The sequence below is a fragment of the Lytechinus variegatus genome, chromosome 6 (genome assembly GCF_018143015.1).
Source record: "Lytechinus variegatus isolate NC3 chromosome 6, Lvar_3.0, whole genome shotgun sequence".
Classification (NCBI taxonomy): Eukaryota; Metazoa; Echinodermata; class Echinoidea; order Temnopleuroida; family Toxopneustidae; genus Lytechinus; species Lytechinus variegatus.
The window spans coordinates 26,269,087-26,296,943 of record NC_054745.1 but is presented as its reverse complement, the minus strand read 5'-3'; the positions used below and the strand labels follow the sequence as shown (position 1 = coordinate 26,296,943).

General features: G+C 37.1%; 1 protein-coding gene across 1 annotated transcript; it reads left to right on the top strand.

Annotated features, from left to right (window-relative positions):
• The first annotated feature begins 14,470 nt into the window (after window positions 1-14,470).
• Window positions 14,471-27,857, top strand: LOC121417667 (histone-lysine N-methyltransferase PRDM9-like). The gene is made up of 8 exons (XM_041611400.1): window positions 14,471-14,748; window positions 18,692-18,814; window positions 19,474-19,565; window positions 20,579-20,894; window positions 21,834-21,947; window positions 22,607-22,872; window positions 25,254-25,506; window positions 26,518-27,857. Exons 1-8 carry the CDS (start codon window positions 14,613-14,615, stop codon window positions 27,804-27,806), a joined length of 2,589 nt encoding a protein of 862 aa, XP_041467334.1. The 5' UTR covers window positions 14,471-14,612; the 3' UTR covers window positions 27,807-27,857.

The following is a 27,857-nucleotide window of genomic DNA, read 5'->3' as shown; positions in this document are numbered from 1 at the left end:
TGTAAATGTCTTTTATAGCAGTTTTTACGATAGTAAAATCATGGGACCGGAATAGAGTTCTTATGTTTTTTGTTTCTTAAATTTATTATGTATTTCTTTGTTTTGACGAAAAAATTCACAGCCTTTTTTTTGTGAGCAGTGCAGTCAGGAAATTTCAAGTGGTTATTGCATGATATGTTGAGGGGTGGCGATAATGCATCCCCTCCGTCGGGAACACACTAAGAAATTTGGGTTAAATTTTACACCCCAAGGGGCGCACAGGCTTGTCCCTATACGAGTACCCCTAGGGGTGCACACGTACGGGGTGTACAGTGTGCACCCCTATTTTGGTGTCCATTAGAGGGTGTACACGTCTACCCCTTAGAGTGCATAATGTAACCCACCTAAAATAACGAAGATTATCGAGACTTCCGGTCCATTCAATTTCTGTATCGATTTTTTAGTTACTTTTGTTGGGACTCGAACTCACCTCATTTTTATCTGTTGTCAAGATTCTTCCCGCTATGCCAGCGAGAAGCACTGAGAATGGATGAGGTCTCTAGCGATATGATCCGAATTTTATTTGATTTGTGCTGATAGTCGTGATTCAAGTAGCTCTATTTACTGTTTCTCCAATTGTATACGTAATCAAATGTGTTTTTGAAACAATTATCACATAAATATTAAATATTTTAAAAATCATTTCACTTAGGTAAAGTGTGGCGTTAGTGCATTGTTACTTCAGGTAATCTTCGATCACAAATCAACTTTTTCCATACCATGTACGTCTAGCAGCGAGACTGGTGGGGTGTGCGCAAAGAATACAGGGGTGTACAACAGAAACATACTCTCGCATAAGAGCTAACTTGCACCTCGATGGTATTGCGAGGTGTACACACGTATCGTACACCCCAATTGAACCGGGATTTCTTAGTGTCTTCTGTCAGGATTAAAAGGGAACCTTATCTACAAGCACATTGCTACTAAGGATTCCTCCACATTTCCATTAATTGAAAATCCTTGTTATATATATATTTCCTACTTGTCTGTAAATGATCAGCTTTTGAAAATTGTCATTTAGTGGAAGTGAAATTGTCACAGATTTGTCAAAATAAAGCATAAATGAGATGAAACGAAGATAAATGCCAGTAGTGGTAACGACCTACCTCAAAGTGTTGGGTATTTTTCCAGCAATATAAATAGGCTGTTCCACATATGCCTTGTGTTAGTGATCATCAGAATGATGGTTTTCAGTTAAGTTTCACAATTTCTCAAAGATAACTTTATTTCAATGTACCAGATCTAGATTTGTCGTAATATGGTGGCATTTAATCTTGATTTTAAAGACCCTCTCATGAAATAATTGTTTGTTGCAGCTACTTTCTTTTACCTTTAAGCCATTCATTACACATTCTAAATTAAAGTGTTTTTTTAATCTGCATTGTAAATGAACGAACCAAGCAGTCATAATAATGATTTTTCTCCTTCTTCATGAAGCTGGATATGTATTATGTCTTTGTGGTTCTTCTGACTGAATCTTTTTTACCAGCGAGCATGATAATGAACTTTGCCCCGAGTCTCATTTTCATTCAATGTGAACGTTACGATTATTACACGAGATTTAATCGATTGCTCCTATGTACAGGTACTTTGTAATTTACTTTTGCCAAACATGATTTGCAGAATTTGTCTTCGTTTTCTTAATTGTGTATTTTTTTCTGAATAAACTCGAATACAAATAAGAGCCAAAATTCTAAGAAGGGTAATTATTTTAAGTGGTTATTTCTTTATCCAAATTAAGTCACAACCTATGAAAATTTAAATACATGCTATAAGATTGTGAATTTCATTATACGCTTAACCCTAAATAGACTGGGCTATTTCGACGCCTAAGAAGACGGGGGGGGGGGGCTGATTCAGCCCCCCCTTATGATCTCGGCCGTCGATCGTGCGATTGCGACGAAAATTGGCACACGCGTTACCCATGGCATTATCTACAAAACTTTAACATCAAATTCTGCAAAAAAATCTCATGTCTCATTAATTATGCTAATTTATGCGTAAAATCATAAGTTTGCTCTAATTAAATAAGTAATGCCCCTGAAATGCTAATTTTTGTTTCACATACTCTAGATAGGCATCTGATCAAATTGATTTTAAAAAAATTTCAAAATCACATTTATTTTCTTATGTATTCTATTGTTTTCTAAATTTCTTATGTATTTCTTTGTTTTTCGACTTTTTGTTTTTTATTGTTTTTTCAATGGAAATTGTCGGGGACTTTATTTTGACCATAAACAAGATAAAATTAATTGATTTTAAGCAGTAAAAGGAAAAATAATGATACATTTATGAATTTTGGCTAAGAACACTATTTGCATTGGATTTGTACACAAATTCACGTTTTTGAGTAATTTTGGGTCTGCATGCACTTACGAAATGTTGCGTAATTTTAGAACCGCGTACCCGGGGTCACAATTTTGGTCTCAAAAGTTGCGCGAGACTTGAAATTAAAAAGTCAGCGAGCGACGCGGTCAAAAAATTTCGCGTGGCGGATTTATCGCGAAAAATGTCGAGGGGGGCTGAATCAGCCCCCCCCCCCCCCGTCTTTTTAGGGTTAATTTAGCATATATATTCAGAAATGGTAAAATAATGAATGCTTTTGCCACAGGACGCTAATTTAATATCCATTACTAACCAACAATCTAATTGCATTAATGGTTTGAATTAACATTAACTCTCCTCTCTAATGCAATAAGTTTGGTAACAAACGCAAATTTAGCGTGATTTGATACAAGTGCATATATCAAAGCGTAATTAGGGCATAAATTCTGCATAAACTATATTTTAGAATTATAGAATCAAATCACAGTAGTGAATTCTGGGCCCAGTCTTTCAATCTCAAGTATGTGGAAATCCAATGCCATAATTTCAATGACGAAATTTGCACAATGTCCTTTGAAAACAAAAAGAAGCAAAAAAAAAATGTTTCGCCAGTTCCACATCATAAATGACATTTTATTGTCCATTTTGGTATTGTAGTCTGTTGAATAAAATAAATTGATTTAAACTGGAGGTGTTAGTTTTACAACACCTAGCGTTGTTACATTTACACTCTTTGGTTTTATGTTCAATCTCTAGGGTCTTATTTTAACACCTCAGGGTGTGGTCCTCTATTAACACCAATTTGTGTCAGTTATAACACCAGTTTTTACAGTGTACCCGGCTAAGCTAGTCTTCCAATTCAGGCTGGTACTGAAAGCTTTTTTTAGGAATTTCTGCCAGTACCCTTTTCGAATTTACCTCACCTGGGTTAAATGCAGCACAATATGGGTGAATTTGTTGCTGAAGGAGAACACTCAATGGCTGTGGACAATCGAACCCACGTCCCTCGGATAAGAGGAGAGTCTTAACCACTAGACCACGACGCCGTAAGTGAGAAATCCACCTAGCAACTATAAATCATAGAAAATATTGGTGGAGGTTTAGTGAAAATCCGTAATCTAGACTATTTCATTTATGAATTTCGAAAGTTCTGATTTGTGCGATGTCACAGACAGGCAGCTAATCCATATGTCAAGTTAAATAAGTTCCAGGAATGATATCTCAAAAAAGAGTTATTTAATGGTGTTCCAATGAAAAATACAAATTGATTTTTATTAGGCCAACATGAGACCTAATATTTATGTCCCGAATTCACAAAAGTGGTTTCATTTGAAACCATGTTTTTGAAGAAAAAAAAACGGTTTCTAAAACATGAAATGTGGTTCACAAACGATCGATGGTTTCCACTGATGATGGTTTCTAAAACCCACGGTTTAAACCAATGAACGTAGAGGGCAGCAACAAACAATCGTGTTGCTGCCCTCTACGTTCATTTGTTTAAACCATGGCACGGTTTCGACTGTGGGTTTTACCTCGAAACCTGAGATTTCCCCTTTTTTAGCACGCGTACTGGGCATGCTCAGTGCATTGAAAACTACATTCAACAGCTAGCACTGGCAACATTTTCCTTGTCCAAAATCTTTTAAAAATCATAGGAATTCTCTCCACCCCCCCCCCCCTAAAAAAATGTGTTGCCCTGGGTTTATGTACAAGTCACAAACACACGCACACACACACAACCACTGCATGCAATATCCACCACACAACAGCTTGCTGCTGCAACCTCCAATATGGCAAAGCAGGGCCACAACAAATGGCAAAACAGCGAAATTTACAATTCTAACAACTGATCGCCATCAAGTCATATGCAACAAAGAGACACATCAAAAAGCTAATGATGAGAATTAAGAAAGATGCCTAGATCCCGGTACACAAAGGTTATACGATTGATCGTATGCTTGATTTTCACGTTGATTGTACATTGTAGCCTATATGCAATCAATGGTAGAAAAAATGTTCTGCGACCATTCCTAGCCTTTGTGTTTCGGGTCCCTGGGGTCCTTTGCATCAGCATTTCACCCAAAGAAATCAAGCAAAAATGGACTGTACATCTAATGAAAGAATTAGAGGGGGGTTGGGGGGGGGGGCAATTTTGGACGCGGTCCGCGCTTGGACTCGTTAAGGGTATCAAAAACACCGATTTTCAAGAATAATTAAGGATGGTTAAAAAATGGTCAATGGTCAATCGCGGGGTCAAACACCTGTGAGAATTAGAGGGGTATTTTTTTTTTGGGGGGGGGTCAGTTTTGGACGCGGTCCGCGCGCTTGGACTCGTTAAGGGTATCAAAAACACCGATTTTCAAGAATAAGGGTGGTTTTGAAAAAAATGGTCAATCGCGGGGTCAAACGTGTAAGGTTTTTTTCATCGGCAAAGCTTTTTTTTCTAAGACTATATAGACAAACGTGTTTGAGGGCATGCCCCGTCCCATCCCCGGCTTTTTCCCTAGAGGTCATATTTTGGCGACAACTTGTTTAGGAACCAAAATGTGTAAATAATTAAAGCCCGCGAAAAACTAGTTTAGGGTGTTATTTTGCACACAGAGAAAAACTCGTTTACTATGTGGGTGATCACGCATGTATATTTGAGTGGCACCCCCGGGCTCCATCTCCACTGAAAGCGGCTACAATCCTCATCGAACGACTTTATTCGACTCCAAAATCCCTATGACGATGATGTCGTACTTCGGAATGGCCAGGCCATTTCAGCCCTGAAATTCATCCTCGGCGACAAACAGTGAATAGACCCTCTTTGCAATATTTTTATTCAAGATATAGTTCAATATAAACAAAATATTATTCAGTGCACATCATCACCATCGAAAGGTATAAGAGGTATTACCCCTCCCACCCCTTCTTTCCAGAATTGGTCCCTAATTCACTCGATTCCAAACAAGCCAAAGTCAGTCAAGATATCAATTTCCTGTCTTTTGTTAATTATGTTGCGCAAGCAATTTAAAGATACATGGAATAATGTTTCAAAATACTTAAACGCAGTTGAGTGTAAATAAGCTGCGCTATAGACCACATGTATAAATGGGCCATATAATTTATTATTAGGCTTTATAAAGACTAAAAATACCTGATTTTTATTCTATCTCAGAATTAGTCTTTTCATTCGATTTTTAAGTCAAGATTTGCTGTGAATTGTGTTCCACTGGCAATTTATTTAAAGATAAGATACCAAATGTAAACCGCAGGAGAGTTTATTGATATAGCAGCGCTATAGGGCCTATAAATGGTCCCTAAATTATTTTTATTTAGACCAAGAACTCTTGCTTTTATATTTATACTTTTTTAGATACTTTCCTCTTTTTCTCAACTTTTTTGTTTATTGTTTTGGTCAGAGCATCTTCATTACCTTTCCAACTCATATATCGATATATTTGCTAACCATGCATGCATAGAGACCATCTCCGAATGAATGCATTTTTGTCATGTTGCATTTCCTTTATTTCTGTATGAATTTGTGTATTGTATTTGAATATAATGTTTACTTTATATATTTGTTATGATTCCTTTTTTTCTAAACAGTCGCATATTGCCTGAGATTGTATTTTGATCCGGGGGGGGGGGCACTTCCATTCACAAGTGGATACCATGCGCGACCATGGGGTCTCGAAAAGCACCCGAAACACGTAATTTCCATATTCAGAAAATGCACCCCTTAACAAGTATTGGAAACAAAACGATACTCTTGGCAAATATTCCCTGAAATGAACCCCTAAACAAGTCACAGGAATGTTTTATTGTTACGGGTCCTTCGGTCGTCTGCTTTACCTTATTGGTTTAGTACGACCCCAGCACAGGCGCGTACGCAAGGGGGGGGTTTCGGGGGTTCAAACCCCCCCCCCCCCCCTTTCGTTTCCTTTTTTTTTTTTTTTTTTTTTTTTTGCTTGTCTCCCCAGAGGTCCATGGTCTGGTCAAGGAGTTATCGGGCAAGCGCCTGATAACTCCTTGGTCTGGTTATGGACAGTTCCCCTACCCAATAATGTATATGACAGCAATAATGAACAGAATCTCATGTTTCCGACGAAAAACACAGAAAAAATTTCCGCTCGCTTCGCTCGCTCCATTTTATTATATCTTTTATTTCCGCATGTCGCCGACATGATCACGGTATCGCCATTAACAAGGCCATACATGATTATCATGATGTATACTTATGAATACAAGTGAACCAAGACAAAGACATACGTTTTCTTACAAAATATGTTTTACCAATATGAAAACCAAAATGACGGAAAACGCTAAAATGTCGGTTAGCTCGCTCGTAATAATTTATGAAATTCCATAAGTATCTAGTCTCCTGTTCAAGGCCGTATTATGAGTGTTACGAATAGAAGGACATGTAGCATCGACTAATACTTGATTTACTAACAAACTATTGACAACAAATGTATGTTTTGACGGGAAAACGCGAAAATTTCGGCTCGCTCACTCCGCTCGCTCGTAATCATTTATGAAATTTCTTAAGTTTCTAGTCTCTTGATCAAGGCCATATCATGAGACTTACGAGCAGAAGGACATGTATCATCAACTAATATGTAATCATTACCAACAAGCTATTGAGAAGAATTGTATGTTTTGACGGAAAAACGCAAACATTTCGGCTCGCTTGCTCCGCTCGCTCGTAATTATTCATGACATTTCTCAAGTTTCTAGTGTTCTGATCAAGGCCATATCCAGGCGCGTAGCCAGGGGGGCGGTCGCCCCCCCCCAAAACGTCCCCAAAAAGAAAAAAAAAGAAGGGAAAAAAGGAAAAGGGAAGGAAGGAAAGGGAAGAAAGGTAGCTTTGTGTTTTTTCTATTTATTCTTTATTTTTTTCTCAAAAGAGAAACTCCTTCACTCTTCTTGCTTTAAATTCATATATGAATTTTGCTTCCGCGCTGCGCGCGGTTAAATGACAATATTGAAGTTCTCCATTGTTCCCCCACCTTTTCTCTAACCCTGTTTTTCCACCTCAGCTATGTGCTTCTTGCCAGTTAAAGTTAAAATTGTATACATTAGGACATGAATTTGAGTAAGGTTAGGCCGAAGTAAATGTATGAAGTTATCTTTTTTTTTCAATTGATCGCGCAACTTCTGGTCTGGTCGGCTCCGAGCGGGTAAAATCTTTATATCAGTTTCTGCCGTCACCTCCATAAAGTCAGCTTCTCCCGCTTTTTAGCTCATTACTATAAACAACCATAATTTGGGGGCAAACAGGTTCCTAATTTAAAAAGAGGAAGGTATGGAATTCGTGTCGTATTAAATAAAAAAGTACAATATTTTTTTTATCAAATTGTATTAAACTTCATGTCATTTCCCTGTATACATTCATCTCCTGTCCTGTTTTGCGCCCTCAGTTTGAAATTTTGAATGACACTTAAGTTTCTTTATATTCAAAATGAAGCGTTTTAGGATAAGTCAAAAAAATTAATCATCCTTTATTATATAGATAGATAATTTCAATAAATCACAGAAGTTTCAACTTTATGCGCACTATTTTCCTTGTAATGAAGTTCAATAATCTTAGAAAATCAATTGAATTAGAGACGATTGGGTATTAGAGATATCTACATTTGATGAAACGTCCGCCCTTTGAAATTTCATTGCTCATCGCGGGGAGGAATATCTTCCTCTACCAATCTTCTCCTCTGTTTTGCGAGTTAAAAATATGCACTGATGCTAAATTGTTTGTAATCAAATCTGATCTTTCCAAAGAAAGTTTCAATATATCTTTGAGAATACCCTTTTCTCGGGACCCTTTTTATGGCAAAAAATTGATAAATCACTTTAGCTTCCGCGCTTCGCGCGGAGTTAATCATTTTAATTTCCTCCATTGTATACCTCTTTTGTGCGTTTACAATCACTTTTGAAAACAAGGTTCAAAATCGCAATATAGTCAACCGAATTGGAGGTACTAGAGACAAGAGAAACGGCTCCTTTTAATTTTAATTTATGAAACACTAAAAGCTTCGCGCTTCGCGCGGGAGGGGGAAACTCCCCCTCCCTGCACCCACCCCCTACGGAGCGCGCTTCGCGTGCATTTACCGCCCCCTCCAAAATGAAATCCTGGCTACGCGGTTGGCCATATCATGAGTGCTACGATCCGAAGGACATGTAGCATCGACTATGATATCTACAAACTATTGACAATGATTGACAAAAAGGTTGTTTTCAACGCAAAAACGAGAACATTTCTGCTCGCTCGCGGGTCATGACCGCACTGTTACATACCCATCCCCACTTAAATGTTATTGTCTTATTTGCAGCGCTGAAAAAAATCATCACCTCCCCCCCCCCCCCCCGCTCATCACTTTTTAGAGACTGGGCGGGAGATTTAAAAAAAAAATCAGCTCGAACCCCCCCCCCTTTCAAAAATCCTGCGTACGCGCCTGCCCCAGCACCTTCTACACCTCGCGCAAATCGGACTCTAAACACGAAGTGTTGGGTCAAAAATGACATCCTTTATAAAACATTTTGATTTTGTTTTATCATCCCCGCAAAGTCGACCCTAAACACGTAATTTTCCTAGCGAAATAGATACCCTTTTTCATTATTTTTGTGTTTTTGACACCCTTATCACGTTACGTACGTAACGTGCCCTATCGTGAAAAGGACATCCTTTTTACGTGTTTTTTTGGTCGCGCATTTGGTATCCACTCGTCAATGTAAGTGACCCCCCCCCCCGGGATTTTGATATAGGTCAACGAACGTAGAGGGCAGCAACACACAAGCGTGTTGCTCTAAGGAAGGTCAACTCGATACGCGCATGCAACTGAGCTGCGCGCATATTTTATTGTTCATGACAACGAAATCAAATGCCGATCAAATACAACAACAAATTAGTAGTGATCAAGAAACGAATATGAAAGAATATGACTACAACGATATCAAAGATAACATTAAAAATATGTTGAAGGATATACATAAATATGAAAACATACTTTGATATTTAAAACTTTACAAATGCAAGTTTCAGGAAACTAAAATCATTACCAAATCGGTGATTGTTGTTATCAGCGATTTCACCAGACGGCTGAATTAGGTGATTTGCGCCGAGACGATTTTGTGACCACTCGCAAAGCATTTCGGGATTGAATATGTCCCCCTTATTTTCTCTGGGCTCTTCGCTGAACCCATCATCATTCTATGCATAAGCTACATTATGCTCCGTCGTCTGCTTAGATTTCAACCCCCTAGTCTAGCACTGGTACTTGTTCTGCTAGGCGTCGATCAGCATTTATCTGCAGTCCATATAGGCCGTGACTCGATCATTTATTTATTTATTTATTAGAGCAGCCGGGCAGCAATGCCAATGGGTATTAAAAAAATAATTCACGTATCTATCAGTAGTATGTTATCATTTCTTTTCACCATTTTCCCCAAAACTTATAAATTTAGAAATACATTCCAATCAGTAATAAGTGAAGTCTACATCTAACCTAGATCTTGATCATGTTGATCGATAAACCAAAAGCTTCAGTCTTTGTATTTTGGTTGCTCTGCTGAACTGCGCTGGCTCACTCACCGATGGAGATTATAGTAAAATGTCAGAAATTGTTGAATAAATCCCCAGAAACGACGGTTATTCCTGTCTAGTTGATCGATAGACCCAAGTCTAAAGATCTAACTTTATTTGTCTAACTAGACAAATGCTCTGACCAGTCTCGATCTGTTTGTTGAAGATGTTGTTCCACACTGGATATCTAAGTAGATCTAGAATATATATAGATCTAGCACGACTTGTTGGTATGAGATAGTCTATGCAACAATAAAAAATACTAAAATAATAAACTCAAAACAGATGAATTCCACATTGTCTTTATAGTATAGGACGCCTAAATCTAGACCATTTGAGGGTTGGTCCATGCAAGCTAAGTTTGGTTCAATTAAGGCCAGCCTGCATGGGCTAGCCGCTAGTTATGATTTTTTTTAGTCCGTTAAAAGCCTACACTCTACAGGGTAAAGTCTAGATCTAGAACTAGAAGATTTAATGGTTGAAAAGTTACCGTTAGGCCTTACCGTTAGGCATGAAATCTTTAAAATTCAGTTAGAAAATGCATAAAAATAAAATCACGACGAGCTCAGTCACTTTGCTCTTTCACTTTCGAAATTTCTCCAAAAAAGTACGTGTTCTGCCAGCCAAGCCCAGGCCATGCAGGCCCAGGAAAATTTACCAATTTTTGCAATATGGCAAACAAATTATGTAAAAGTCTTTGATTGCACAGAATCAATGGTCAAATTAAGATATGGATGCTGTCAATCAAATCTACTTTCTGCCCAAAATCATAAATTAAGATGGTGTAAAATCTATCTAGCTCCCATTTCTTCTAGTCTAGGCCTAGATCTAAGTATAACTAAGGTCTAACGCAAAACGATGATGGCACTCTGCAAACGATGTAACATTGCAATCAATTTCCCAGAATTGGCTGATTTTTCTTAGAAATTATTGAAGAAAACCAGGGAAAATGTGAATAGGTGGCCGTTTATTCAAGCTTTAATTTGGCTTTGGAAGTTTGGTTGCTCAATGATTATCGACCTTCGACGCGACGCCAGCGCCTGGCTGTGCAGCTCAGCTGCAGCGCAGCCAATGCAATGCATCCGATGCATGAGTTTTTTTCGCCGTCCATAGTCTCGGACTCGAAGTTGAAATTTAGACCCGGATTTCGGGGATTCGGCGCCTTGTATGAAGATTTATAGACTTAAAAGTAAAATGCAATTTAAAATTTGAAATCTGACCTTGAACAATCATCGTTGATAAACATCAGCCCTGAAGCAATTGCACTTCAAATCAGACCAGGCAAATTAGACGTCATTGTGTATGTTGCTAGAAGATCTAAGACGAGTCGACTGAAGCCCCAGCGCATCATCAACGTTACTAGTAGCTACGCGACCGGCCCAGACTCGGCGCACCCAGGCCAGAAAAATGACCTCGATTATTACGGTAGTTGTCTATGCATTTATTAGTGGTGCAGCGAAATTAAGCAGAGGAAAATAAGAGATAAGAGGTATCCTCGTCATAGACTTAATATTCCAAAATGAGAAAAAATGTCAATATCATGATTATTTAAGCTAAATAATTTCTTTAAAAATAAAAGTAATATTTTTAATATTTTTACCTAGAATAACCGACCTAATGATTGTTCATTAAAAATATTTAAAATTAACAAATGAAAAAAAATCAACTCGACAAATTTCCGAAAAGTCCCCCTTATTTTTTAGAGTGGTCACAAAATTCGAGCGGAGTTGACCTTCCTTAGAGCAACACGCTTGTGTGTTGCTGCCCTCTACGTTCGTTGATATAGGTTTTATCGCATTCGAATCGGGACTCATACGCGGTATAAAAAGTTTATATTCGATATCGATAGACTTTTTTTCGATAATCGAAATGTTAACGATCGCGATAAGCGGGATCGATCTTGAGAGGCGTAATGGCGGCAACTTCAGAAACTTCTTTCCGACACTTTTGTTACATTTACTTGGATTACCAACTCTCACTGTCTAGTAAGAAAAACCTACATTTATTACTGTATTATGATGTATTAAAATGATAATACAAGGCTGTGCATGAAGTTGAAAGTAGAAAAAAAGTGTGAAATTTGGGGTTCTTCCTCTGAGAAACTGAAAGCGAAACTGTTTTTGCACAAGACGACAAGTTAGCTGGCGTCGCCTGCGCTTTATATTTTATATTTTCTTGGCCGCCGCGGCAGGCGGCCACGCGCAACCAACCTGCGGATAACCGCTGACAGGGAACAACAGGAAAAGGATACGAGTTATAGATCTAGAAAAGACTAGGCCTAGATCTAGTAGTAAAAGTAGTGTGCAGATTATCCCTTCAAAAATTTACTTAGTCTTAGACTTGGATCTAGAGTCTGGATCTAGTCTAACGTTAACGTCACATATACTATAGCCTAGCTAGCCTAGGCCTACCGGTAAATTATCGCCGTGCGCAAGGAGGAGGAGACTTGATCGAAACATACATAGTACTAGAACTAGATAGTTACTACTAGGCCTACAACTTTATTTCACAGGTATGACCAGGAAGTAGTGCCAGATTTGGGACAGGTGCAGGGGCCTACCAGGGCAGGACCAGGTCAGGAGTCATGATAAAAAATTGTACATTCCGAGGTCAGTAACTGAGAAACGTAAGAATTCCTTTTATTTAGGCTAGGGGCCTAGGCCTACATAAGATTAAGAATGAGGAAACCTTGGAATAGCCTAAGTAGGCCTAATGAATTAGTAAATGCACCCAGTGTCCACAGCTTCGAGAATGGATTAGATCTAGATAAGTATTGGAGATGTGAACCTGTGAAGTTCAAGTTTGATGCTGACCCACCGGCACCAGGACATGACCCGGCCAAGTAAAACTAAAAAGGAGACAGAATTTGGAACTGAATATAGAGTCTTAGAAGTTAGACTGCGTTCAGAAGCATCCAGACCATAGTCATAGAAATGGAAATAGAAATAGGCCTATTGCACCAAGCAAAGGCAAAGCATAGTCAGACTCATACTAGATCTAGTCTAGATCTAGGGCCTAGAGGCCCTAGTCTAGGCCTATGCCATGGAGCCCTAGAAATCTACTCGGTGAAAGCAGAAGTAGGCCTAGAGTCTAGACCTAGATTCTAGATCTATAGTTTCACTGAGAAATCGGTACCATGCATTATAATAATATCTAGGCCTAGGCTTCGGTCAGATGGTATGCTAGTGACTTAACGACGGAAAATGGCAGTAGATCTAGGCTAATTTTAAGTAGGCCTATGCTAGATCTAAGACAGTTAAGAAATCTAGAGTCTAGGTCCAGTTAAGAAATAGATTCTAGATCTAGGACTAGATCTAGATGTACTAGTAGTAGATCTACTAGTACTAGATCTAGAGTCTACATAAGTAACTTAGGCCCTAGATCTAATAAAAGCTAGATCTATCAAATTTAGTCTTAGATCCTAGGCCTAGATCTTATGTTTTTAAGCCATTTAGCCTACAGAAACTTTAATTATTTGTTCACTTTCATATTAAACAAGTTAAGGGATCTGATTCTGATATGATTTTTATTTATGAGAAAGAATTCAATGGTCGTTATTTTGCTGTAGAAATTCTTGTTTAGATCTAGACCACTAGATTTTAGGTCTTGATCTACAGAAAAAATTGCATGGAAGTGGCTACTCACAATAGCCATTTTTTCTAGATGGTCCAGTGGGTGGCCAACCTATGTTGAATGCATACAAAATGCCGGGTTTTGTTGGAGATTTGTAGTCTTCCTTTACTTTTTGACAAGTGACATGGCATTCGAGAAGGTCATAAGCCGATAAGGTCAGATTTTATAGATTTCTACAAATTATTACTCATAAGAATGGAGTGTAAAGTATGAAACTTGATAATGATTTTGTTTTATCACACATACTTTATAGGGAAGACCTTAGATTTCTAAATGCCATGTAAAAAACAATAAGGAAGACTTCAATTTCCATTCAAAAAAATCATGCAGTTTGTAGGTAGCAAAAAAAATATTCTGTCTTACATGAGGTGGCCACCCACTGGACCATCTAGAAAGATGGTTCCAGTGAGTGTCTACCGCCATGCAACTTTTTCTGTAGTGATGTAAAAAAAAATATAAAAAAAAAAATTGCTGCCTATATAGATACTCTATCTCTAGACAAGATTTACATTTAGATCTAGACATATCCAGGTCGTAGAGGTCATATTGTGTCCAGGCCTAACCAGCGTTAGGTTATTTTAGAATCTAGGTTTATTGACCAGCATAGATTTTACTTAGACTAGACCAGTGAGAATCTTAGTTCTAGACCCTAGTTACACCTACATGTAGATCTATTTCTGTTATTTTCTTATTAATGAATATTCAGTTAATCAGGCTGTATCCATAATACCTTGAGATCTGGGGGGCGTTTCATGAAAGGACTTGTCGGACGTTTTATCTGACAAGTCCCATTTTATCCGACAGTTACCATAGGAACAGTGCCTCTCAGCCAATCAAAATCATGGAAAGATGTCAGATCTGACATCTTGTCGGATGAAAATATTGATGAAACGCTCCCCTAGTATCCCTACTATCCCTATCTACATCATCAACCTCCGGACTTTACTACATGTATTGTGGATCTATTTTTGTCTGGACCTAAAATATCTTCATTTTTTTTTATCCACAGGAAATCTTTGGGCTTGATTTTGATCTAGACCACTCAGTCATCATGCCTCTCCCAGCACCGGATGATTACTCGGCTGTTAAGGCTTTCTTCACAGCCAAAGAATGGGCAGAGACCAGTGACTATGAGAAGCTTCGTCTCAAGAACATCAAAGAGAACTACGAGATGATGATTGAAGTTGGTATGTACATGCTGTAGGCCAGGGCCCTGTTTAACAAAGTGTTGCAATTGATCCAAGCAATCGTAACTCTATGGATATCCATGATCAGTGTCATGATTTTGTTTCTACAAGAAATTTGCAAATTGTCCTTCGTAAACAAAGTCGAACGCACCAAATTGTAAAGAAAACAATGAATTGATGGGATGCTTGATACTTCATAATCTCTCTCTCTTAGCTAATCCCTCCACCAAGGAATCTAGAAGAAAACTTTTTTAACACACATGCAATTTAGATGTGGACGTTGCTGGCTTTCCATAGTTGAGGTTGATCAGATTAATTGCAACTCTTTGTAAGGTGGGGCCCAAGCGTTCCCAAAGCAGTACTATTTCCTTTGAAATTCAGTCAAAATTTCCTAGAAATTCGGAAATGGGGATAGTGATGAACCAATGAAAGAGAATTAATTGTTCCTGTTAATCTTCAACCACGTTGACATTACTTTCAACAAAGATATTTTTTGTATTCTACATTTTCTAGAGTGTAATTTAAAATATCACTTACATGTATTTGGGGTTCGTTGGTTTATTATTCGGTTTATTTCCAATTCGTCTTATGCCGATTTGTCCAATTGCCAACTCGTCTACTACCATTTGGTCTATCAGTTTGTCTACTCACCACATGGTCTACTTTCATTTAGTCTAATGCAATTCTGTCTGAAAGCCAGTTGGTCCAATAGCCATTTAGTCCATATACCATTTGGTCTAATTTGAATGAATGAAAGGAAAGCGGGTATTAGACCAACTGCTTATTAGACAAAATGGTCATAGACGAAATGGTGATTAGACGAAGTGATGATTGGACCAAATGGTTATTGGACAAAATGGTTTTTATACAAAATTTTGATGGATGAAAGGGCATTTGACTAAATGAAGGTAGACAATGCGGTGACTGGATGAGATGGCAGTGGACGAATTTGCAATTTACCTATGATTCATTACTCGCATAATGCAAAAAGAAGCTCATTAAAGAAAAGAAAATCATTTAAAATAGTTCGATGGGCCTCCCCATTTACAAAATCTTAGATTCATCTGCTTCAAAAGTAATTTCATCTGTTTTAATTTCTAATCATTGGCTCAGGGATGCTGATTAAAAACTTTTGCAATGTGTTCATATCTTCTCTGGATCTGTGCATTTGTAATTGGAATGCCTGTTGCAATTTATGTATGAATGGAAAGCTAAAGATGAGATTTCAGATAAGTTCAGTTTTGCAATACTTTTCTATCAAGATCTACTGTGGATCTGTATTTAACTGTCAGTATTAGGCTACATTTTGTTCACTGATATAAAAGCTAGATTATTTATAGCATGTGAGGCTTAAAAAAAGTATTCTGACCAGAGGAATAAACAAAATTCAGGAGTTCTTGATCTACATTAGAACACAATTGACTGCAAAATTTTTATATTAGATCTAAACCTTACAAAGAAAAGATGTGATGATTTGATATTATTAAAAATATTTTGAATCTAGATTAACAGAAAAGGGAGGGGTGTTTCCAAAAGGAATCCCAAAAGAAATAGAAGTTCTCGATCTACTGCAGATCACAATTGACTTCATGTAAAAATGTAAATTTGATTCTTATGGATCCAAAGTTACTATTTGAAGAAAAAATTGTGATAGAGTAAAGTAATTTGGTTTCTTTCCATTTTTGTCTCACCTGCGAAGCAGAGTGAGACTATAGGCGCCGCTTTTCCGACGGCGGCGGCGGCGTCAACATCAAATCTTAACCTGAGGTTAAGTTTTTGAAATGACATCATAACTTAGAAAGTATATGGACCTAGTTCATGAAACTTGGCCATAAGGTTAATCAAGTATTACTGAACATCCTATTAAAGTTTCATGTCACATGACCAAGGTCAAAGGTCATTTAGGGTCAGTGAACTTAGACCATGTTGGAGGAATCAACATCGAAATCTTAACCTGAGGTTAAGTTTTTGAAATGTCATCATAACTTAGAAAATATATGGACCTAGTTCATGAAACTTACACATAAGGTTAATCAAGTATCACTGAACATCCTGCATGAGTTTCACGTCACATGACCAAGGTCAAAGGTCATTTAGGGTCAATGAACTTTGGCCGAATTGGGGATATCTGTTGAATTCCCATCATAACTTTAAAAGATTATGGATCTGATTCATGAAACTTGGACATAATAGTAATCAAGCATCACTGAATATTTTGTGCAAGTTTCAGGTCTCATGATTAAGGTCAAAGGTCATTTAGGGTCAATGAACTTTGGCCGAATCGGGGGTATCTGTTGAATTACCATCATAACTTTGAAAGTTTATTAGTCTAGTTCACTAAACTTGGACATATGAGTAATCAAATATCACTGAACATCCTGTGCGCATTTCAGGTCACATGACCAAGGTCAAAGGTCAATGAACTTTGGCCAAATTGGGTGTATCTGTTGAATTACCATCAAAACTTTGAAAGTTTATGGATCTGATTCATGAAACTTGTACATAAGAGTAATCAAGTATCACTGAACATCCTGTGCGAGTTTCAGGTCACATGATCAAGGTCAAAGGTCATGTAAGGTCAATGAATTTTGGCCATGTTGAGGTTTTTGTTGAATAACCATCATATCTCTGTAAGTTTATTGGTCTCGTTCATAAAAAGTGGACATAAGAGTAACCATGTATCACTGAACATCTTGTGCGAGTTAGAGTAGTATTCAAAGTCAGCACTGCTGCTATATTGAACCGCGTGATGCAGGTGAGACGGCCAGAGGCATTCCACTTGTTTACAAAAGGAATCCTTAACAAATTTCAACTGTTCTTGATCTACTGCAGATCGCAGTGGATAGCAAATGTAGATTTTGTTCTACAAAATTAATCTTAAAGTTCTGTATTAAGAAACAAGTGTGGAAAATATTTGAATAGAACTTAAAGAAGTGCAATATATTGCTCGACATAAATAGGGAATCTTATTAAGTAAATTGTCTGCAGTTTAGGCGTTAGACATGGTGAAATCAAACTTTCTTGATATCTTTTGTAAACTTATAGAAAATAATGTATAGGTGTTTGTAGTCTAAGGCTGAGTACATACATGTACATCGACATTTGATTTTCACAGTAACTTTCAGTAATACTGCATATAATTTCATAAGTGTTTTCTATCAATTTGGTTCAGACCTAAGTAATGGTAAATTTTGCAGTATTTCCATATCTAATCTAGATCTCAACCTACAAAAAACAGCTTGCTTTGTGCTTGTTTTATTGGGATGGTTGAAAATATATATTTCTAAACATTGCAGATCTACATTAAAGCATTATGGCCATGATCTACCTTATAAAACTTGTTCTAGACCACACACACAAAAAAAAACAGAATGCAGAGTGGTACAACTATGCGATGATGAAATCTATATTTCATCAGCGGTCATCTACAACTGAAATGTATCTTATAGATTTTTCAATCATTTTATTATTGTTCTTTTAAGTGTAGTGAAGCAAAACTGAGTCTAGGGAAACAACCAGTGAAACAGACTGAAGCTTTCATTCTATTCAAATGATTTAATAATAATAATATAGGGTATTTATATTGCGCACATATATCCACCTTGTTAGGTGCTCAAGGCGCTCCTATATTACCCCCTCCTATTATATTTAGATAATGTTAAATAATGATTTGAAACTAAATAAAGGAATAAGTATCATGTCATGCGATATAAAAGGTGTCATTACGAATTGTTGCAGTTGTTGTGAACTTCTGCTAGACTAGTACCCTCATATGAGATTTCCCTTATGTTAAAATTGATGCTATGATATTAGTTGAAAATTTACAAGCAGGTTGTGTATCATTCAGGCGACTTTTTTCTCACCACATTAACACATGGAGCGTTCTTTTTTATATTTTTTAAAAATTAATTGGACTAGGATATGATTTATTATTTTGATGCAGGGTTACAGGTTGGTCCTCCAGAGTTCATGCGACCTCGGCGAGGAAGAAAGAAACAAATCGTTGAGGAGAGTGACAGCGAGGACAAGGAATGGAAACCTAAGAGAGCTAAAAAGAAATCAAGAGGTAAGAGCCAGGGTTAATTGGAAGCGCCGCCCGTGGTGTACATGTAGCGGTTCTGGCTCTTGCCTTGTAATCAGAGGGTTGTGTGTTTGAATCCCACCATGGCCTAGCGTCCTTTGGCAAGACGTCATTCAACGATTTGCCACTCTCCACCCAGGTGTTACATGGGTACCCGGTAGGATGGGAAAGCCTATTATGTAGTATGCCTAGCAATTGAGTCTTCAATAGAACTCTTGTTGGAATGCTCCCCAGGGAGTGGAGAAGGTGCATACATTGTATGCGGACGTGCAGTGATCTGATGACCAGGGAAATAATGTATCAGTAAAGCGCTTAGAGACGTCGTTCTGATGTGTTAAGCATTATATAAATGTGGAATATTATGTATTCTGTAAAATCAAATAGCCCACCTTCCTGGTCATCAACACCATCCCCCTATGCTTGCTTTAGCTTTTGAATTGTTCAAGGCTCAATCCCTGTTGATTTTAGAGTGTTACAATTGTTTATGTGAACTAGAAAAAAAGGCGTTTGTTTGACATGTTTTATACATGTCAAAGGTAAGAAGTATGGGTAAGTTTCTAATGCCCAACCAAAATGATGATAATTATGGTATATGAGAAGATGATGATGCGATCTTGATATTGTTATGCATGTCATTCCTGCAGGATCTTTTCATGCACCATTCAAGGTCCAGCAGAAAGTTCCCAAACCAGTTCATACAAAGAAGAAAAAATCATCTCAAGAGTGTGCAAAACCAGTGAGTACTAATAAAAACATCAAACACTTTTGAAAGAGAAAAATAGAATGCTGCATGCATTCAAAGTTACGAATATCAATTCTCTCAGTGTCCTGCTTGGTCAATAAAACAAAACACATTGATGGATTTATTTGACTTCTTTAATTGCACAACATTATGCTATAGTATGCACTTACCTTAAGCCAGGGTAACAGCATTGATGTTAGACGTATATAATACAGTCAAGGATTGCACATTATCTGTTTTCGTGTGCCTGAGAGTAAGTGAGAAGCTGTTGGTCTCACAAAAGTTTGTTATATTAAACAAATCTTTAGATTATGGTTGTGGAGTTCTTTTCTTTGGAACATTCTGATCAATATTTTTTTTTAAACATTTCTGGACAATCCTTCTCTAGCACACTGTAGCATCAGGGTTTATGATCATTTTATTCTAATGCTTAAATTGCAGAACTTTATGCTATAATATGCTCATACTTACATTAATGATAAGAACATTGACGTAAGATATGTATATATTTGAAAAACAATAATGCTGCAATCAAGAATTGAACATTATTTGTGTTGTGTGCTTTAGAGTAAGTGATAGATTAAATGAAATCTTAGATTTTTGTTGTGGCTTCCTTTTCTCTGGATCTTTTTTGTTCAATATGTGATTGTGAAGTACTTTCAAACAAATGTTTAAAAGTAGTCTTGAAAAGGACTGTAAACCAGAAGGAATTGATGAGTGAGAACAGCTTGAGTAGTAGAGCTGATGAGGAGATGCTGGCTTGAGTCGGCGAGTAGAGATGATGAGTAGTAGAGAAACTCGACGTTTCGGACAGGTTGACTGTCCGTCTTCAGGAGAATACTCTACTCTCAAATCTCCACTTTCTCGCCTATCCATTTCTTCTTTTCTTCTATCCACTGTTTCTATAACACTCCACATGGTGTACCGTAAACCACATCAGCGATTGTACATGCCACCATGCAAATCTTCAAATGTTAACATTGTTTGACATTCGATTACTATTCTAGCACACTGTAACGTCAGGTACTGTGTATGATGATGATGGCAATCCACTGGATGATTCCAATCACATCGGAGGAGAGCGGATCATCGATCTTCTTGAATGGAAGGACTATGATGAAGCTACTCAGACACAAACCAATCCAACATCATCAGGTGATCAGGGGCATCCGTCAGGTGATCTCAACGCTCAGTCATGTGATCAGAAGACTGAGGAAACCTTGACAGAAGCATCTCCAGCAGGGGAGCGGACTTCCAAGCCATCCCGATCATCCTGCATGAAAGTTGGAGGGAAAGCTGGTGGAAAGGCCAAGTCTCTGTCAGGTGAAATTAACATGGTCTAAATATGTCCATGAAATATCTCATAAGTTAATGTTTTCATACAATACAGTAATTTTCTGTCATTTTTTAAGATCTCAGGTAGGATTCCAGACAATAGTTTTCTTCATTTCAATGTATTTTCATTATAGAAATGAAAGCTGGCCCTTTACATCCTCTGGAAAAAGTGCTAATATAAATATTAGGAGTAGAGGTAGTAGTACACATTGTAGTATTAGTAGTAGTAGTAGTAGTGTATTATTGTTATTGTTATTATTACACTTTCTTTATTGTGTTCCAAACCAACACAAAACCTTGATGTCAAAAATTGAGGTACCCCATTCTGTGAAGAAATTGATCCACTTGCTTGGATATCACCACTTGGGCACAGTTACACAAAGGTAATAGCGATTAATCGCTTAATAAAATGACCAATCAAGATCCTTGTTGCATGCGCATATCGCTAAGTAGACTTGCTATGAACCAAAGGGAATTGTTCTTTGAAATTATTTATCATTTGCTGACCTCAGTGTTACGGGCTCTAGGTTTTCTCTTTAATTTCTTTTTCTCAATTCCCAAATCACATGCGACTGACAGTTTTGCCTCTCAAATTGCTAGAAGATGCATTCAAATACCAGTAGTTCATCTTTCCTGAATGTAATCATTTACTGAAAAGACAAAGTTTTAGGAAACCTTCCAAATTTTGCAGTCAGAGATTTGAAAGTTTAATTCTCTTTATCACATAAAATGTAACTTTTGTGTTTGAGGTCCCCCATCTAATCATAATTTCACTTTATCAAGAGGAGGATAGAAAAAAAATTCAAAGCAGACATCTCTTTCCTTTGTAATTAAAGCCTTTGAACATATCTGATGAAAATATTTATAGCATATCATTAACTTATGAGATAAGAACATCCTTATCAAGTTTGTGCTCTTTGGTTTTAGAAAGGAGAAGAGCAAAATCCCATCCATCGCCAAGACAATCTAGGTATCCTCGAAGATCCGTGACTAGGAAGTGCTACAAAGAAGATGAGGTTCCTGATGATGATCATTACATCTGTAAGTAAATATATAATGGAGATATACATGTATCACCATAATTACACCCCTATTTTCCTACAGATTAAGTACAAATCTTCATGGGCCATCACTAGTACAGAGTTGCCAAGTAGTACTGATTTTCAGTGTTTAGTACTGAAAAGTTAGAAGAATAATGATAGTTTCATGTAAAATACTGATTTCTAAAGTTTCAGTTGTATGTGTGGTTCTGTTGTATCTTTTGAAAATACTGAATTCCTTTCTGAAATACTGATTTTCAGCTTTAAAAATACTGAAATGTTCATTTTCATGTTGGCAGTTCTGCTAGTATATCAATGACTCTGAATAGATGATGATTCTGTCTTCTTTTATGTTCTCATTTGTAAAATTCTTTGTTTTTGTACAGCATATATTGTTCTGATTTTTATAGAGAGAGGAAGAAGAAGAAGTAAAAGGAGATTGGGTCATGACAATAAAGAGAAGTATACAAGCAGGAGAAGAAGATTTAGAATAATGAGGAAAATTTAGGCGGAAAAAAATAAGATCACAGAAGATAATGACAAAGGAGAAGGGAAAGTATTGTTTTAATAAATAGTAGGATAATAAAAGGTGAAAGAGATGCGTGCAGTAGTAGATAGTATTTGCAATGTTATAATTCAATGCCTAACATAAACTCTTAGATTGTGAGGACTGTCATGAGGTCTTTGAGGGTGAGTGCTCCAAACATCCCCTCACCATCATCAAAGACAATCCCATCGCTAAAGGATGTAAGGACAGAGCAATAAAGACTCTACCAGATGGTCTAATGGTCAAGCAGTCATCGATACCAGGGGCTGGTCAGGGAGTCTTTGCGACCAAGTTCATTCCTAAGGGATATCGGTTTGGCCCTTATGAAGGTGACATTGTAGACCTGGAAACCGGATATGATAGTGGATATGCTTGGGAGGTGCGATTTATTTTATCTTTGAATTTTTTCTCTGTCAAGAAACATGCCTGAACGGTTTTTCGTAAAGCTGTTTCTAAATTAAGAGTGACTTTAAGAACAACTGGGGATGCTTTGGCAAATGAATTTCGCCATTAATGTTCATCGGTGATTATCTAACGCTTAAGAAAGGTTCACCAGTCATTCTTAAAGTCGCTCTTAACTCGCAAACAGCTTAATGAAACAGTCCCCTGATATCAATACTTGACATGAAGCTTTTAGATATTGCTCTCAGTTTTTGTCTCACCTGCGAAGCAAAGTGAGACTATAGGCGCCGCTTTTCCGACGGCGGCGGCGGCGGCGTCAACATCAAATCTTAACCTGAGGTTAAGTTTTTGAAATGATGTCATAACTTAGAAAGTATATGGACCTAGTTCATAAAACTTGGCCATAAGGTTAATCAAGTATTACTGAACATCCTATTAGAGTTTCATGTCACATGACTAAGGTCAAAGGTCATTTAGGGTCAATGAACTTAGACCATGTTGGAGGAATCAACATCGAAATCTTAACCTGAGGTTAAGTTTTTGAAATGTCATCATAACTTAGAAAATATATGGACCTAGTTCATGAAACTTGGACATAAGGTTAATCAAGTATCACTGAACATCCTGCATGAGTTTCACGTCACATGTCCAAGGTCAAAGGTCATTTAGGGTCAATGAACTTTGGCCGAATTGGGGATATCTGTTGAATTCCCATCATAACTTTGAAAGTTTATGGATCTGATTAATGAAACTTGGACATAATAGTAATCAAGCATCACTGAACATTTTGTGCAAGTTTCAGGTCTCATGATTAAGGTCAAAGGTCATTTAGGGTCAATGAACTTTGGCCGAATCGGGGGTATCTGTTGAATTACCATCATAACTTTGAAAGTTTATTGGTCTAGTTCATTGAACTTGGACATTAGAGTAATCAAGTATCACTGAACATCCTGTGCTCATTTCAGGTCACATGACCAAGGTCAAAGGTCAATGAACTTTGGCCAAATTGGGTGTATCTGTTGAATTACCATCATAACTTTGAATGTTTATGGATCTGATTCATGAAACTTGTACATAAGAGTAATCAAGTATCACTGAACATCCTGTGCGAGTTTCAGGTCACATGATCAAGGTCAAAGGTCATGTAAGGTCAATGAACTTTGGCCATGTTGGGGTTTTTTGTTGAATAACCATCATATCTCTGTAAGTTTATTGGTCTAGTTCATTAAACTTGGACATAAGAGTAACCATGTATCACTGAACATCTTGTGCGAGTTAGAGTAGTATTCATAGTCAGCACTGCTGCTATATTGAACCGCGTGATGCAGGTGAGACGGCCAGAGGCATTCCACTTGTATTGGTTTTAAATCAATTTCCTGATTCTTAACTTCTACAAGTCATCTGCCAATCACATTGAATCATTTCAGTAGCTTCTCTGTTATTCAAAATTGTTTATCATAGAATTGACAAGATATATGAAATAGGCCCTTTTCAAATGGTCCAGATTCTAAACACTGACGTTACTTAAACCATGGAAGCTTTGCAGTCATCGTTTCTATTTGTTCCGATTTTAAAAATGATTCGTACAAATGAATCATCTTTAGTTTGAAAATTGTTCAATCAGCTGTTTACAAAAGGCAATGATCCCTTTAATAAGACAGCAAAATGTGACCCTAATTTCCCCCATTAAATTTTTCATTTATCACAAAACCATGATTAAAAATTTGTTACTCCCCTTTTCTGTTATATGAATTTCAACTTACAGTTTAAATGCCAGTACGACTACTAATTGATTGCAAATCAATTTTGTCACTTTGTTGCAAAGTGTAATCGTTGACATTTTCTGTCCAATTTTCAGCCCCATCTTCTTGTTCAAGCTCTATTTCAGTTACTATGTTAAAGTCTGGGCTGAAAAGATTTCTATCTAAATAAATAGAGTAAAATTCACAGAGAAAAATGCTGAAAATTTCATCAAAATCGGGTAACAAATAACAAAGATATTGAAGTTTAAAGTTTTAACTAATGCACTAAATCAATTATCAATTCAATTGTTTTAGTTCTTGGTAGAAAATTTTTAATAAACCTGATTTCATATAATGAAATACAAAAGAACAAGTAGGTAATATTACATCATCAGCCCGCCTATTGAATATTGATAAAGACATGACTAGAACTGTTGAGTCACCACAATAATGCAAATCTTTAAAATTCAATTGGTTTGTTTGTTATCCGATTTTGATCAAATTTTCAGCATTTTACTCTGTGAATTTTACTATATTTATTGAAATTAAATATATGCAGCCTGGACCATCCTTTTAAGTTCAATTACAATGTCTATTTCAATTTTCCACCTGCTAGATCTGTACAGAAAGCAAAACTCACCACTACGTTGACAGTAACAGTGAGCTGACAGGCAACTGGATGAGATACATCAACTGTGCACGCAATGAGGGTGAACAGAACCTTGTAGCATTTCAGTATCTTGGTGAGATCTACTATCGTACCTTTAAACCGATCTGTCCAGGAAGGGAGCTACTGGTCTACTATGGGGAGCAGTATGCTAAGGATCTCGGTATCCCATCACAGCTCAATAAACTCAGTGTAGAAACAGGTATTTGATTCAGGAAGATTCTTCCTTTCCTCCTCGTTCTTTTTCTTATTATCCTTTAAATTTGTTTCTTACTCTCCTTATGCATGCACATTGTCTTACAATTAGATTGAATTGGAAACTTCCCTACAATGTACATAAAGATATGTCCTAAATAGAAGTACGTGTTTGATGTGTAAGTCCTATTTAAGAAAAAAAAATGAGTCTACATCTTATGAAGATCATGACTGGAATCAATAGATTGACTTGAAAAAATACATGAAAGTCAAATAATTTATTTTATTCATTTGGGTATATTTAGTTCATTAAAAGGACTAAAATCTCATTTCAGCAATATTCATTCAGTGTGGCCTCTTTTACGGATGTAAACTGTTGTCTTTGCGGGCATGAGGCATTGGTCGATATACTAGTCTTTAATATCTACAAGCAATACTAGGTTATTCAAAATTCATACCGTAATAATTTTACAGGTTTTCCAGCCCATCATGGAAATCAGGGAAAACATTTAAACTCTTTTCCAGTCCGGGAAAATCAGGGAATTTGATTAAACAAATGCCTCAAATCAGGGAAAACTGCCTCAAATGAGGGATAAAATCAGGGAATTTTGATTGGCCCCAAAGTCAAAAGCATGGTAGTCAAACTCTGATTTTTTTTGCATGTCAAAACATCAACCACTGAATGACTGTTTGAGGTTTTAAGGGGGGGTCTTCTTTTTTTACATGTAATTCACTGCAACAACTTAGAAAACCATGCAAAACTGGGAATGGGTTTAAATGATTACTAGGGAATGTCTAAACTTCATCAGGAAAAAGTCAGGGAATTTTGTTTTCTATAAAAGCTAGGAACCCTGATATAAGGAGATACATCTTCATATCATATAGTTATAAAACTTGAAAAATTACAGGCATGGGGGGGGAGGATTATCAGAACAGAGGCTTTGAAAAAGAATGAAATTTATGTAATTGTTTCATTGACTTTGTCTGTACCCTCCCCTGTTATCCCTCATCATTTTAGATTCTGGAGTCTATAGATGTGAGTACTGTGGATCACTCTATGCTATTCCTCTGGTCCTGGCAAGGCATCTCAAGTACAAACATGGTCATCGTGGTGTCATCCCTCCAGCAGGTGCACCCAAGGAGGACATTCTACAGTTCATCAAAGGAGAAATACGAAAACCTGCTCTCAGTAGAGTGATGAAGATCAACACTAATATACTAAATCATGGTAGCAAGGCTGTGTCTAATTCTAAGATCAGAAATTATTGTAAAGCAGAGATGAAATGCTTTGATGAAAATAAGATACCTAAACATGACCTCTTTGCAGGTGATGTTGAAAATATCAAAACAAATAGGAACTCTGATATTTTTGATAAAGAATGTAATGAATTTCCAGATAATAACTCAGAAGGTAAAGAAAATCATGTCGGTGAAATATTGTGTACTATTGAACACAATCCCACAAAACAAAAACTAATTCATGAGAAGCCCTATATATGTGATCAATGTGGTAAGGCATTTAATCAAGATACAGATCTCACAAGACATAAACGAATCCATACAGGTGAGAAGCCCTATGTATGTGATCAATGTGGTAAGGCATTTAATCGTGAACATCATCTCACAACACATAAACGAATCCATACAGGTGAGAAGCCCTATGTGTGTGATCAATGTGGTAAGGCATTTAGTGATGGAAGTACTTTCAGGAAACATAAACGAATCCATACAGGTGAGAAGCCCTTTGTATGTGATCAATGTGGTAAGGCATTTAATCAAGAAATTGATCTCACAACACATAAACGAATCCATACAGGTGAGAAGCCCTATGTATGTGATCAATGTGGTAAGGCATTTAATCAAGAAATTCATCTCACAACACATAAACGAATCCATACAGGTGAGAAGCCCTTTGTATGTGATCAATGTGGTAAGGCATTTAATCAAGAAATTCATCTCACAACACATAAACGAATCCATACAGGTGAGAAGCCCTATGTATGTGATCAATGTGGTAAGGCATTTAATCAAGAAATAAATCTCACAACACATAAACGAATCCATACAGGTGAGAAGCCCTATGTATGTGATCAATGTGGTAAGGCATTTAATCATGAATCTACTCTCACAAGACATAAACGAATCCATACTGGTGAGAAGCCCTATGTATGTGATCAATGTGGTAAGGCATTTAGCGATGGAAGTTATTACAGAAGACATAAGCGAAAGTGTCTCGGTGCAAACACACAGTGCAATAAGAAAACTGTGCAGTCAGAAATGAACGTCATACAAACCAATGAAATATAACCCTTGTGTATTATGCAGTTTTCAAGACATGAACCTCCTTAGGTAATTACC

What these genes read in the sequence shown, in the direction of transcription:
- LOC121417667 (XM_041611400.1), top strand. Translation starts at nt 14,613, where the DNA reads ATGCCTCTCCCAGCACCGGATGATTACTCGGCTGTTAAGGCTTTCTTC. An exon ending in AAAGGCCAAGTCTCTGTCAG is followed by an intron (nt 20,895 to 21,833) that starts GTGAAATTAACA and finishes CTTTGGTTTTAG; the next exon opens with AAAGGAGAAGAGCAAAATCC. An exon ending in TGATGATGATCATTACATCT is followed by an intron (nt 21,948 to 22,606) that starts GTAAGTAAATAT and finishes ATAAACTCTTAG; the next exon opens with ATTGTGAGGACTGTCATGAG.